The following is a 13,473-nucleotide window of genomic DNA, read 5'->3' on the forward strand; positions in this document are numbered from 1 at the left end:
ACACTGCCACCCACAGATGGGGAGGGGGAGGAAGGAGATGCAGGCCATTCTGCTCCACTATGTCCCGGCCCTAACAGTAGCAGACCCTCACTGCAATATGCTGACTCATTCACTGGCATTGCTTCAGCCAGACTTGGATCAGCTACCTCCAGGCTACTTCCCAAATCCCCTTCTGAGCATCGCAGCTCCTTTGGATTTTCGGGGAATGGTGCCTGGTTGCTCTGTGTCTGGGATCGTCAGTGGTCCTGGCAGTCCTAAGCAGTCCTCTACTTCCTGAAGGTGCACCCCAGCCTCCCACCTCGGGATCTTGGGGAAGGCATCTGGCTCCTTCAGAAGCTGGGTGCCAACTGAGCCCTAGTTCCAGCTTTTATACTTCTGGCCCCTCCCCTCTGCTTCCTGGGGGCGGAGCAAGATTGATCTGGCCCAGCCCACAAGGGGACATGGGAGTGGCCTTCCTCTTCCCAGTCAGACGGGAGCCAACCTGCCTCACAACAAGGACTAAGGGGATACTGCTCACTATTTTACTCGCCTCATGCAGCAGATGGACAGAGAATGGGCAGTCTTGGTTCTGTCCTTCTGTGACATAGTGGGGGGGTGCCTTGTTCGTTGATATGCTGGGCAGGGGGCGACCTCTGCTGTCTGAACCACGACCCAGCAGGGCAGGGGGTGAGTCATTATGCAAAGGGGGCTCCAAACCTGTCTGACCAGCCACCCCCCAGGGAGAGAAACAAAGGAAGGTGGAATGCCGCCCCTGGCTGGGGGGCAGGGCTGGAAGAGGGTTAGTTAGTTTCTGTCTGGGATCATGGAGGAGACAGCCTAGGGAAGGGGGCTGGAATTTAGGGGCCCAGTATCCCCCATCTCAAGGGGGGCTGAGGCATCCTAGGCCTGCCCTGGAACCAGATTACATCTGTGCTGTGCTGTATCCTGGAGAAGTAATAAAATCCTCTGTTCTACTGGCTGGTGGAGTCTGTTCGTGCCATTACGGGGGTGCAAGAGGCGGGGGAACCCCAATGCATCGTCACACCTTCTGCTTGCACAGAACAATTGAGACAGCTCAGGGAACACTGTAACTTGTGCTGGTGCAGGCCAAATTACTAGAGCCCCTCCCTCTGGGATAGGAAGAAACAGGGACTGGGCTGTAACCCAGAGAGGTGTCTGAGTCACAATGCATCCTCTGCAAGACCCCTACAAATCTGCAGATATCTGTGGGTATCCGCATCCACGAATGTGGATGCAGCCGCCCACGGGTTATTGATGCAGATGCCAATTTTGTATCCACGCAGAGCCTTATCCATAGCTACTTCGGCAATTCAGGCTATACTTTATCCTTGTTCAGGGCTCTGTCGAAAGTCACAGTCCAGCCCTCCCCGAATGCAAGTGCCTGCTGGGTTAGCGTGTCAATGTGAAAGGTCTAATGCACTTTCCCGCTTAATTTTTCATGCCCCAATCGGTGGTGGATGAACAGATAGGCGCTCTGTTGGGCTTCGGTTACGGAAAAATCCATTCTTTGGCGCATTTGTGTCGGCTCAGAAGGAAACCAAGCTCTGTGCTATGTGATTAGTGTTTTGTAAGCAAGGTTTCAGTTAACGCTCTAACATCTGTTGGAGGCAGTGTGTTTTGGGAACTTTCATCCCTCCTGTTGAATGGCTGCCAGAAATGTGTCCCTTCCCTGCAAGTCAATCAAGCCACTAATTGCATCATAATCAGAGGAAGCAGCAGTGACTGTTCAAGCACTGAAAACTAAGGTGTCCTATCCTAGTTTGCTCCGGCCCTTGCTGAGAGTGAAAGGCAGATGAGCCTTCGCTGAAATCCATATTTTTCTGCCTGACGCTGGTCTTATCTTGGTTTGCAGGGAGATGACTGCTCCGTTACTTGTGGGGCAGGAACGTATGGACCCAACTGCTCGTCAGTGTGCGACTGCAAAAATGACGGTGCATGTTCCCCTGTGGATGGCTTGTGTCTTTGCAAAGAAGGTAAAAGTAATTCAGATGTTGGCACTGGCTGCTGGTTGCGTTCGGTGCCACAAATGGCGCTGTCCGTTTGAAAGGATAACAATGCAGCCGTATGTAAATTGCAATTGATTTGCCACTAAACGGAATTGCACAGTCAGCAGCTCTGGTGTGTTCCATTTGTAAATTATTAGCTGTCTCCCCGTGTTTCTGAAAGAGTCTGACATGGCAGGGTTCACGACGGGCTACACTGCCTTTGACAATCTGCCCAGATTAAGTGGCGGTTTGACGCCGCACTCCTCTGTAGCAGACCAGAGAACAGATTGGGATTGGGAGTCACAGCTTCTCCCCCCAATACCCCCATTGCCCATTACTCTAGGGGCAGTCATTACCGCGCTGCGTCTTGGGCCACAGTTCACTCCCCGGCATGCACCTGGACGGCTGCTCGGCTGGCAAATGGGTGGGAGCAGAGCTAGAGCTTCTCACACGCTCTGCTCCTTCCCTGCCTCTTCCTCTCAGGGTGGGCAGCTTTTTCTCTTCTTCAATATGAGCCAGGGAGCGAAGACAGCCAGATCTACACTAAAAGGGAAGGTTGAATCAAGGTATGCAACTCCAGCTACATTAATTACGTAGCTGGAGTCAATGTATCATGATTCGAGCTTCCCTGTCAACCCACAGTGGGAGGCTGACAGGAGCAAATGTTCCCATCAGCTTCCCTTACTCCTCACAGGAGCAGGAGTACTGGCTACCAATGGTGGTACCCTCTGAGTTCGATTGAGTGGGGCTTAACTAGACTCACTAAATCGAACTCCAGAAGATCGATCGTGCAGCCTCAAACTTCCGTTTAGTGACGACATGGCCTGTGTGACTGGAACCTCCCTCCATCCAGAGATCTCTACAATTGCAGTCTAGCACGTCCCCAAACACAGGGTGCGGTGCAGCTAGTATTCCCCAGGACCACTACGTGCACCTCTCTGCAGATTGTGGCATCTCCTTCATGAGAACAGCCGTGAGCTTGTGCTCTGGGGAGCTCTGGGAAACTTTCTGCCTTCCTGACTCAGTGTCTTCTCCAATCCGTCTTTGAACTGTGCATCTTCTCACAACCCCTGCCTATATGGCCTTATATGGCATGCTTGAGCCGTAACAAGTACTGAAGCAAATAAAGACGCAAGGAAGAGCTCTGTGTAAGCTCAAATGCTGATCTCTCTCACCAAGAGAAGTTGGTCCAGCAAAAGAGATTACCTCACTCAACTTGTCTCTACTATCCGGGGACCCACACAGCTACAGCAGCTCTGCACACAATAATACAAGTTGGCATTTCAAGCAGGAATTAATCAATCACTGTATAACTCCATTTCACTACCGTGTCTAAACCATGGTGTTTCTGCTAAACTCCATTACATACCGCCGCGGCGTATTGAATGCTGTCGGGTGGCTGGCAGTTAAGATCGGAGCCTCGGTGACTAGGTTAGAAGCGGGTTTGGGGATGTGTGTGTGTCGTTTAAAATGTGACGAGCCAGCAGTGTCATGTAGCAATTCTTCTGTTGACGTTGTACACCGGCTCTTCAGTATGAAAAGGCCTGTGTGGTTCCATATTCTGCCCCATCCATAGCCTCTTAGCCGTGCTGGGGCCAGAGAACCATCAGATCTCCCCAGCTTGTGCAGCTAGCTTAGCTGTTTCGTACAACTCCCCTGGAACGGACCCTCGGGGGTTATAACCAAAAGGTAAACCCTAGCCCAGGCTGCCAGGGGAAGCCAGCATCCAAAAGCTGCAAATTCTGTGCTCTTTTCCCTCCTACCTCCATCTTACTGCACCATACAAATCCTAAGTGTACCAGAGACTCTTGGCCACTTGGTCTGTGTGGAACGTGTCCATGCTTGGCTGGCGGGGTGTGGAGAACAGTGCAATGCTGCAAATGGGTGCCCGTCACTCTGCCTTCGTTTTTTTCTTTTCCTAGCAATGACAGTGGAGCCAGCATCCCCAACCATGGTTTCTGTTGCATCTCTCTCCAGGGTGGCAGGGTGTCGACTGCTCCATTCCATGCCCAAGTGGAACTTGGGGACTTAACTGTAACCAGACATGTCACTGTGCCAACGGAGCAGCCTGCGATCCAGTGGATGGGTTTTGTCTTTGTTCCCCGGGGTGGCAAGGAGAGTTCTGTGATCAGCCATGCCCGGTGAGTATTTATTAGAGTCCAGCTGCATCTGTTCTCAGTGCTTTTCCCAGAGGATGCATCCGGCATGCCTAGCACATATAGAGATTGAGAGTAAATTTTGGTCGTGGACTCTAGTGGAGGAATGAAGACAGTAATCTGGAAACACCAGCTCTGAGTTCTATGCAGACAAGTAGAGTAAGGTTGCACCTCTAGAAACCGGGACTCTAGTCTGGCACCATCCATGGTCTGGCACCAACACAGATGCTCCAGAGTCCTGGTGCACTGTGGGGGGTGGAGAGGCCCGGTTGCGTGGGGGTGGGAGGCTGACCCTGATGCAGGAGGTGGGTGGGAGTCCAGCACACAACACAGCTGGGCTATGGAGCAGGGAGGTCCAGGCAGCCCAGCACACAACTGGGCTGGAGGGGCCGGGATCTGGTGTGCAGCTCAGCTGGGCTTATGGGAGGGAGGCCAGGAGTCGGGCAGTCTGGTGTGTGGGTCTTGCTGGGGGGGGCAGACTTGGTGTGCAGCGCTGGGGTGGGGAGCTGGAAAGGCCGGTGGAGCAGTAGGGCAGAGTGTGGGGCCAGCAGCAGGGGGTCCAGAAATGACCTCCCCTGGTTCAGCAAAATCCTCCATCCGTACCAGAGAGGTCCGACCTGTCGTTCCTTTTTCTGCTCCCTACTGTCAGCGAGACGATGGTGCACTCTGCGTTGTCTCTTGAACATTGCTCCGTATTCTTCCTTTGGTTCTTTGTAGAAGTGCTAAGCCTCCCATTATTTTACCCTGACTGTAGCATGTGAATTTTAAAAAAATGCAACTTTGCATTGAAATGGACACGGTAGATGATTGTGCACATTTAAGGTCCACGATCCAATTACTGAGGTGCTTTTACATTTATGTTTTTGGAAGGATGGAACATATGGCGTGAATTGCAGTGAACGCTGTGACTGTAGCCATGCAGATGGGTGCGATCCTGTCTCGGGGTATTGCTGCTGCCTTGCTGGGTGGACAGGTAAAAGGACAAAGCTATTCTATGTAATATGCACTGTTCTTACTCTTGCGTCGACTGGCTGTGTGATTTTAAACAAAATACCCAGGAGAGAGATTATAAGAATTGTCCCCGATCAGAAATGCTCATGATGCTGGGAAAGGAGAAATGGCTTTGATTAAATCTGTGCTCATATTCACTGAAGAAGGCTTCAAAGCCTTGAGCTAGATCTCACCCTTCTGTAAAAAGAATTCTTACTCACAAGGAAGCTCTTTTGCAAAGTTTTTCACGTGACGTTTTCTCTTCTCTTATCCTCTTCCTAGAGAGAGATTTGTGGCCTTGTGGGTCCTGGGACCTGCGTAGCCAGCAAAGCAAATGGCAAGCACATGAATCCAGACACTGGTTGCTTCTCCTATGGCAGCATAGCTCCTGTGGGGATCATATGTCCACGAGCTGTCTCTTCTGTGTTTGTACTGTATCCATTAACCCCACTGCCAAGAACAGCACGTGTGGAGAGCAAGTTGATGCTGGCTCCACAAGCAGTTCTCTTGGTGGCATAGAAGGAACAGAGAGAGGCTTTCCATAAGCTCCTGGAGAGTGCTGGCCAGCCTTGGAGATCCCAAAACTTTGTATGAATTAGGGATGTAAAATCCTATGTGATCGGTTACGTGGTTAAATGCAGGGCTGACACTGTGTTTAACCGATTACAGGGGGTGTGGACGGGGGAGGCCATTCCAGCCTCGCTGCTCCTGGACTCTGCACGGGGGCTGATGCCACAGCTCCTGGTCCCTCTGTGGGGACTGCTGCAAGGGCTCCCAGTCCCAGCCCCTGCCTGTTACCCATTAACACTCCTGGTCCGAATCAAACTGAGATTCTAGTGCTGGAGAGCACCGTGGCTGTTGCTAATCTTGGGTCCTTAATCTCCATGTGGTTCTAAAATGACGGCGATGCAAATAATCCTCCATTTCCACAAAGTCAGTCTCTGCTCCATTGGAAGCAGGGCAGCAGCAGGTGGAAACCTGTGGGACTTACTTTTAAGAAATGAAAGTCTGTCTTCGTGGCTGTGAATGCGCCATCACATCATTAGCCCTGCTGCCCAAGGGTGGCAGCAGCATCGGAGATGTAACAATAGCTTGTGTGGGGAACTCTACTGCTTTCCGAAACAACGTAAGACTTGGAGCAAGGAGCGGCGCCGGGTGGTGTGAGCTCAAAGCAGCCAGCACATTCAGAATCCTGCAACCCAAGTCCTAATTAATGGTATACACCACTGCATCCCTCCTGCTGAACGGCCTCATCAGTACAGCAACTCCGCTTCCTAAGGTGAAAGGAGAGAAGCCGGCAAAGCCACGTGAGGTGTTTAAAATTTGAAAACCACCTTTTTATAATGAAATAGGATGAAAAAATAAAGAAGTGCAGCATGCTGTTTAGAAACTGGGCTGCTTTCTAAACAGCATACTCAACATGCATACTTTAGAAACTGACCTTCTGCAAGAAGATCCATTTTATAAGCTCGCACACTCTGGGGTTTGCATTCCTTGCTCTGTAGACCTGTGTGATCATGTATTTATTGCTGACTTTTTACTGAGTAATTAGAGGGTACCTCGTCTAACAGATAGGGGTGGTTGTTTTTTTACTACCATTCCAAAAGAGATGAAAGTACAGTTGATCCCAGAATTGGGTATATTTTTGGAGGTAGCAAGAGGCTGGTTCACGATGTTCTAGGATATTTTCTTTTAACATCTTTTTGCATGTAGCCTCCTGTAAAAAAAAAAAAAAAGTGTTTCTTCTTGTCAACTGTTTCTGCATTCTGTACCTCAGGACGATATAGCCAAACATTTCATTTCTAACTAACATTCTGCCCTTATTCTTACAAACACAGGCACACTTGCAAATGTGCCACACTTGCTGAAAGTAAGGATAATATCTGCATTACCCCCTTGCTTTTTTCTTTCACTGCTGAACAATATACAGACTAAGGCCTAACCGCCTCCTGCAAACTCTCCAAGCATGGAACTCCATAGAAATTCAGGATCACGCTCCAATTAGGGAAGAAAACATTAGGTTAGAATTTCAGACCCAGTTGAAATTGACATCTAGATAGAAACGTGACAGGTGCATGAAAACTGCTGATAGACAGACAGAGCCAACATGTGTTTTGTCAATTCTGCTTTCAGTTTTTTTTTCCCGTTTGGCTTCACACCAAATAAAAGGATAAATTCGACTCATTTGTATTTGAAAGTATGTAATTTCAGAGACTTGTCAGCTAGATAATTATATATTCACATTGGTGAGGATGTCATCAGAGAAGATTAATCTTATGGTCTGAAGCTGTTGTGAACTACTCCATGATGTGTGCTTTGCAAACAGGATGGGATAAATAATTCAAGATAAAAATTGTGCTTTCCAAGTTTGGTACTAATTAGACGTGGCCTATAAAAGACGAGGAAAGTTCAGGAACATCTGAAGACTTTATTACCCGCTCACACCAGGCAGAGAAATTCATGTGACTTTCTGATCCTAATGGCCATGAAACTTCATCTGAAACAGCATATTCTGTATGTTCGTTCTACATGTGGGACTCCCATCGATGCCAGTGTGAAGATCAAAGGGAAGATACAGGCCGTGTTCTTTAAAGTAGGTTTTCAAGATGCTACTGACATAAATCTCCAGAGACAGATAAGATGATAGGAGCACACAGGAAGGACTGGGTGAGAAAATGTAGAGGGGGAAAGTCTTATAAGGGCTGAGGATGCAAGGTAATCCCCTAATCCATGGTTGTATGATGATGGCACCTACTGGGGCTTGATTGTGCTGGGGCAGCGTATGACATGAGACAGTCCGTATCCTGCAGTCTAAAGCCTAGATTAAGACCAGACGCAATCAGTGAGTGCAGCTGACAGCGCAGTTGAGTGTAGGGATGTTAAATTTAGATTAACTAATGGAATAGTCAATGGGATTTCCATCGATTATTGTTTAGTCTATAAGGGCGCTTCCGCCTTTGAATTGTAGCAAGAGCCCTGTAGCACGGGACTTCCTTTTGAAATATACAAGAGGCCCACTGGGGCTCTTATACATTTCAAAGGCTCAGGCGCCACAGGAAGTGTGGGACCAGCAGGGGAGTCCCACTGACCCCGCGCTCCCTGCGCAGCTTCTGCATTTGAAATGTACAAGAGCCCCCTGGGACTCTTGTACATTTCAAAAGTAGAATCACGGCAGAAGTGGCAGGATCAGAGACTGCTTCAGTCCCCACTCATGCCATTTCCCACTGTGCCTCTACCTCCCCTACTCCATGGAGATAGTGCTGGGGGGAACTGGCTTTTAAGTTGGCTCCCCCCAGCACCTACTCCTGTTCCCTCGCCCTTGCTGCCTCTCTCTGATAGAGGCAGCAAGGGATGGGGAGCGATTAGTCACATTACTAGTCTGCTGTCTGATAAGCTCCTTTTTACCGGATAGTCGACTAGACGCTTACATCCCTAGTTGAGCGAGTACCAGCAATGGAATCACAAAGTTGCATGGGTCCAGCTGTGCATAGATAAGCAATTTGTCACATCAGGAACAAGCGGTAAACACTTATTCTGGCCCAGATGCGACCTTCAGAGCGATGCCTGGTACCTTCAGTGGAAGTCCCTTCCATGCTTTTGAAGGTCGCTCTTGGACCCACATAAACAGAGTTGAAGCAATTCCTCTGGGTCTTTATTACTGAAAATTAACACACACACCCCAGCACACTTTGGCCTGATACACGAAAGTATGTTGCTCATCTCCTTGGAGAGCTCTTTGAAAGAAGTGTGACCAGCTGCTGGCTAAGCCAGAGCTCTGCCACTATAGCCTGGCTGAGAAGGGAAATTGAAACCAGCTGAGCAGGCCCAGGCCTGAAGGGCTAATTGGAAACAGCTGTGGGCCTCATTAGCTAGGAGACTAGATAAGGCGGCCAGAAGGGAAGTGGAAGGGGAGGAGCCAGAGAGTGGCCGAGTGCGCTCCCCAGACAGATAGAGAGGGTAGCCAAGTTAGCTGCTGGACCAACAAAGGAGGTAGGAAGGTGATGGGAAGTTGGCACAGACAATAAAAAGACACAGATGATTGCACAAAAGAGTCTCCAAGGGCTCGTCTAGACTGCGTTCCTCTCTAGAAAGAGGAATGCAAGTGAAGCAGGTCGAAAATTCAAATGAAGCGTGGATTTGCAAATCTCACACTTCATTTGCATAATCCCATGAGTGCGCTTTTTCGAAAAAAGGTTTTTCGAGAAAAAAATCTTGCAATCGAGACATAGCCCAGGTGATTTGTGGCCGAAGAAGGGGCCCCAGGGCAAGGGGCCTGAGCGAGGCCTTGCCATAGAGGGTATTTATGATTAAAAGAACAATAAACGTTGGCACAAGGGCGTTCAGATAGCAGAAGCAAAGTGAGAGTGGTCAGCCTGGGCTAGGATCACATCTCAGACATGCACATGCCACTGAATTTTGTTCCACGTGGAGGAAATGGTAAATGTTTTAAAAAATTAAGGCCCCACTTGGCAGGGAATTGAGTACCCATGGCCCTGGTTCAACAGTGCATTTAATCACACGCTTAACGTTAAGCAGGTGAGCAGTCTGGTTGAAATTAAAATCACATGCTTGAGTTGGTTGCTAGATAGTAGAGCCAGAGGGTTCACTGCTCAGCAGGTTTAAGCCTCAAATGAGCGAACTCAGAGCTTTTTGAAGATTTGCAAAGGTCTGTCTTGTTCTGAGCTCAATTGTGTATTTCAGCACCCATTTGCTTTCTCAAGATGCACCTCCAGCTGTGTGCATCTGCCTTACACCTGCCAGCATGGTAGTCCTTTCCAAGGCAGTTTTGTGTTGCACGTGGAGTGCTTTTGTGTTAATTGCATTGAGTTCCTTGTGCGAACCGAGAGTAAACACTGGAGGACACGTACATTCTGGCATATTTGCTGATTTGCAGCAATGTGCAAGCAGGCAGGGCCAAGGATATCCAGAGTCCCAGAGGTGAGAGTCAGGGGCGCACGAGCGCTGGGCTCTGGATATAAATTCAGGCCAGAATCCTCTTGGGTTTTGTTTTTAAATAAATAATTAGAAAATAGAAATAATCGTCTCATTTGCCTTGGTGGCCCAGCCCAGGGTGAGCTTTGGTAGATGTTGTCCATGAAGTAGGCTTAATAGCAGCTGCAGATCCCAGGAAGTACAGCTACTTTGCCACCCTTACAAGCCCTCTGCTCTGACTCCAAACAGTCTGCCTAGTCCACCGAGTTAAGGGCATGGTGGTGTAGAATTTGCTATCCTTTTTGATACTACAGTGGGATCAAATAAGAAGGTGTAGATAGTGGAATATTTTCAGATCCTTTAAAAGTTACAGTCAGAATAATCCTATTTATCTGAATTCACTGAATCTGAAATGCTCTCACCTGAATCCTGTTTGCCTGATTATTATGGAATGCCAATAGCATCTAGATTCTCCCAATGTGAACAGTTCAGTTTAGCCCTGGACTCCTCTGATTATCCAAATGATTTTGATGTCCCCAAAACATGTAAAATAAATGGGGTTGTTCTGAAAATGTAAGATGGAAAATACACAACAGTTTAATGAAAAACTCCACTGGGAAGTATCAGAGGCTTTTTTTTTTTTTTTTTTTTAAACACAAGGTTCCATGCTTGTTAACCTTTAATTATAATCAGGACTGCAAACACAGTCCAGGAAATTATTGTGGTGGTGGAAAAAAGTGTATCCTATAATTTCACTGGTGCTTTTAAACAATTCACAGTTTGTGCGTGTTTCACAAGATGAAGTTGCATCTCTAACCTAACAAATACAAAGTCACAATCTGTGTTTGCACTCATTCATAAGCTCAGGTTTGAACATTGATAGTAATATAAAACCGAATGGTCTCCAGTCATATCCAGATATATGGTACAATGGGTGTGGTGGTCTCATATCATTGGGATTGCTTCATGTGGTTGTATAAGTGAGTTAATGGGGTCAGGAAATGTAGGCTGGTCACAGATAAGGTGAGCTTTGAGGAATGAGACTTTGTCGGGGAGAGAATTTGCAGGCTACGGGTGACATCTTCACTGTCACTCAAACACAGAAACATGTTTCTTCTCTCCTGTGGACACATTAATTCAGTAAAACTGATAAGCCTTTTACTCAAAGGGAGGCCTTTTTGAATTTTAAAGAAACAGTGTCCACTTTGACAGTGGGCTCTGAGGTATTTTTAACTTCTCTCTATTCTGGGCTCCTTGTGGGCAGATGATACGCTTTGCAAGGAAAGAGGAAAAGAGACGATCCATTAAAAAATAAAATGCCATAAAAATCACTGTTTATAGCTGTGGCTCTCAAACTTTTTGGCATCACGCCCCCCTTTTTGATTTTTGAAAAACCCTCACACTTCCCCTCCCCAAAAATAGCAGCAAAACTTGTTGAGCAAAAAAAAAAGGAACTGAACAGGGCAGCAAAACTTGTTGGGGGAAGGTGGGTCACCTCGCACCCCCCCTGGAATTTCTTCACGCCCCCTCCAAGGGGGCATGCCTCCCAGTTTGGGAACCCATGGTTTATAGTATCATGATATTTCCCCATTTGTTGCAATACTTAGTTTATATCAGGGTCAGATTTTGCCCTCAGTTACACGGGTGTAAAGCTGGAATAATTCCCCTGTAAACCTAGAGTATCTCCACTGATACTTGCATACCTGAAGGTAGACGCTAGCCTTATGCATGTAAAACCAGGAGAAAATCTAGAAGTATCACAATTTAAAGTAACTACTATAGGTTTTTAAATAGATTGATATGCATTATTTCAGGCACACTGAAATCCACTCCTCTACCGTGGTTACCAGTTCTCTGCAATATTGCTTTGCCAGTGTTCGCAGAGAGAAAAGCATAGCGAAGCTATGGTGACAAAACTGTGTAATAAGCCACCTCTACCATTAATTAAAAACTTGTTTGATCTACCACATAGACATCTGTCCTAAGCACACACAGTGTGGATACGTTTCACGGGTGCGGGATTTATGGTGGAGGATGTGTGGCAAGCTTCATGAGCCACAGAGAAAGTGACAAATAATGATCTTGTCTTGGACTCCATTTGGCATCACCTTGGGTGTGATTTACTGTGAAGGCACTGGCGCTTTCTGAACCAGCTTCATGACAAGCAGGGAATTGGTGTGGCAGCAGAATTTCAGGGGTGTTTTAGAGACAGTCCATTATGTTAATGTGGGCAGCCACAAACCATGACACACATAGTTGAGGACTGCAAAATGACTCAACTTCCTGGAAGTCTCCATGCCTTGAATACCATTGATAAGAACCCTGTAGCTCAGTTGGCCAGATAGTATATGCCAAATAAATAAATAATAAGTTGATACACAGCACTTCAAGGTGCATTATGTTGTGATACAAATACATCTTTTTTTTTTCTTTTAATCAGACGGTTTCACACTTTCTTGGTTTGTGATACTAAGCATGAAATATTAGAATGAAGCAACAGCAAATTCCTATTAAACATGCAATTTCTAGATGTCTCATACCATTTTCCAAGCCATATTTTAAAGTTTATCATCCTTGGCAGACATATCCCAGATTTTTAAATTAATAATTTATTTTTGTGATTATTCTGTATCCTTAGATTAGATTTAAACAGATGGGAAAACTAGAAATTTCAGGAGTCATTCTAAAATGATGCGTTTTATTCTCTCTCTCTCTCCCTCTCTCTCTCTCTCTTCTGGCCTGTGCACCTCAAATGTAGAAAAATCATTTCCATCTGAAAAGGTATGTGGTGACTCTCAGGGTTTCCACAAGTGCCCTTCAGTCTATAAATGTAACATAAGCCTATTAGAAATTAGTTTGAATTTTTCATTGAATTAATTTCAAATGAGTTGATAAGATTTTAATGCCATTCTGTGCTCACACATTCTCTCTTTGATGGGGCTCTTTAAGTATGGTTCCTGCTGATATAAGGCAAATTTTCAAAAATATGAATTATGAAGATATATCAAAGACTTCATTGATGTCCTTCTATTAATTATGACAGTGGTATTCCTTGGCCAATATCTAGGGCGCCTCAAAGTGTCATCTGAAGCAGACTTAGTTGTGTTTGTCTTAAGCCAGATCTGAACCACGTTTAGGGCACAATCCATTTTTCATACCTCAGTGGGAACAGGATCTGAGTACAAGATAGTGTATATTGACTCAAGTGGGACTACGCTTATGTTTAAAACTTAGCTGTACAGGATCAGGGCCATAAATAGGAAAAGTATGACCATAATTTTAGTACAATTTTAATTCCTTTTGGTTTTCATATGTAGTCAAATTCGTAGCTGGTGCAAATATAAGTGGCTCCATTGTTTTCACTGGAGTTACACTAACTTAATCCACTGACGGTTTGGCGCAAAAGTTTC

At 46.7% G+C, this 13,473-nt stretch overlaps 1 protein-coding gene across 6 annotated transcripts in view; it reads left to right on the plus strand.

The window, feature by feature from the left end:
- Positions 1-13,473, plus strand: part of MEGF11 (multiple EGF like domains 11) — a 486,582-nt gene that overhangs the window by 376,826 nt on the left and 96,283 nt on the right. For all 6 annotated transcript variants that reach the window (XR_012895692.1, XR_012895693.1, XM_075896881.1 and 3 more), the window contains exons 12-14: positions 1,853-1,973; positions 3,963-4,126; positions 5,012-5,114. Coding sequence is in view for 4 of the 6 variants with exons in the window: in XM_075896881.1 (XP_075752996.1) it covers positions 1,853-1,973; positions 3,963-4,126; positions 5,012-5,114 (388 nt within the window). In the remaining 2 variants the exon portion in view is untranslated. The remainder of the gene's footprint in view (positions 1-1,852; positions 1,974-3,962; positions 4,127-5,011; positions 5,115-13,473) is intronic.

The sequence above is a fragment of the Pelodiscus sinensis genome, chromosome 14 (genome assembly GCF_049634645.1).
Source record: "Pelodiscus sinensis isolate JC-2024 chromosome 14, ASM4963464v1, whole genome shotgun sequence".
NCBI classification, from domain to species: Eukaryota; Metazoa; Chordata; order Testudines; family Trionychidae; genus Pelodiscus; species Pelodiscus sinensis.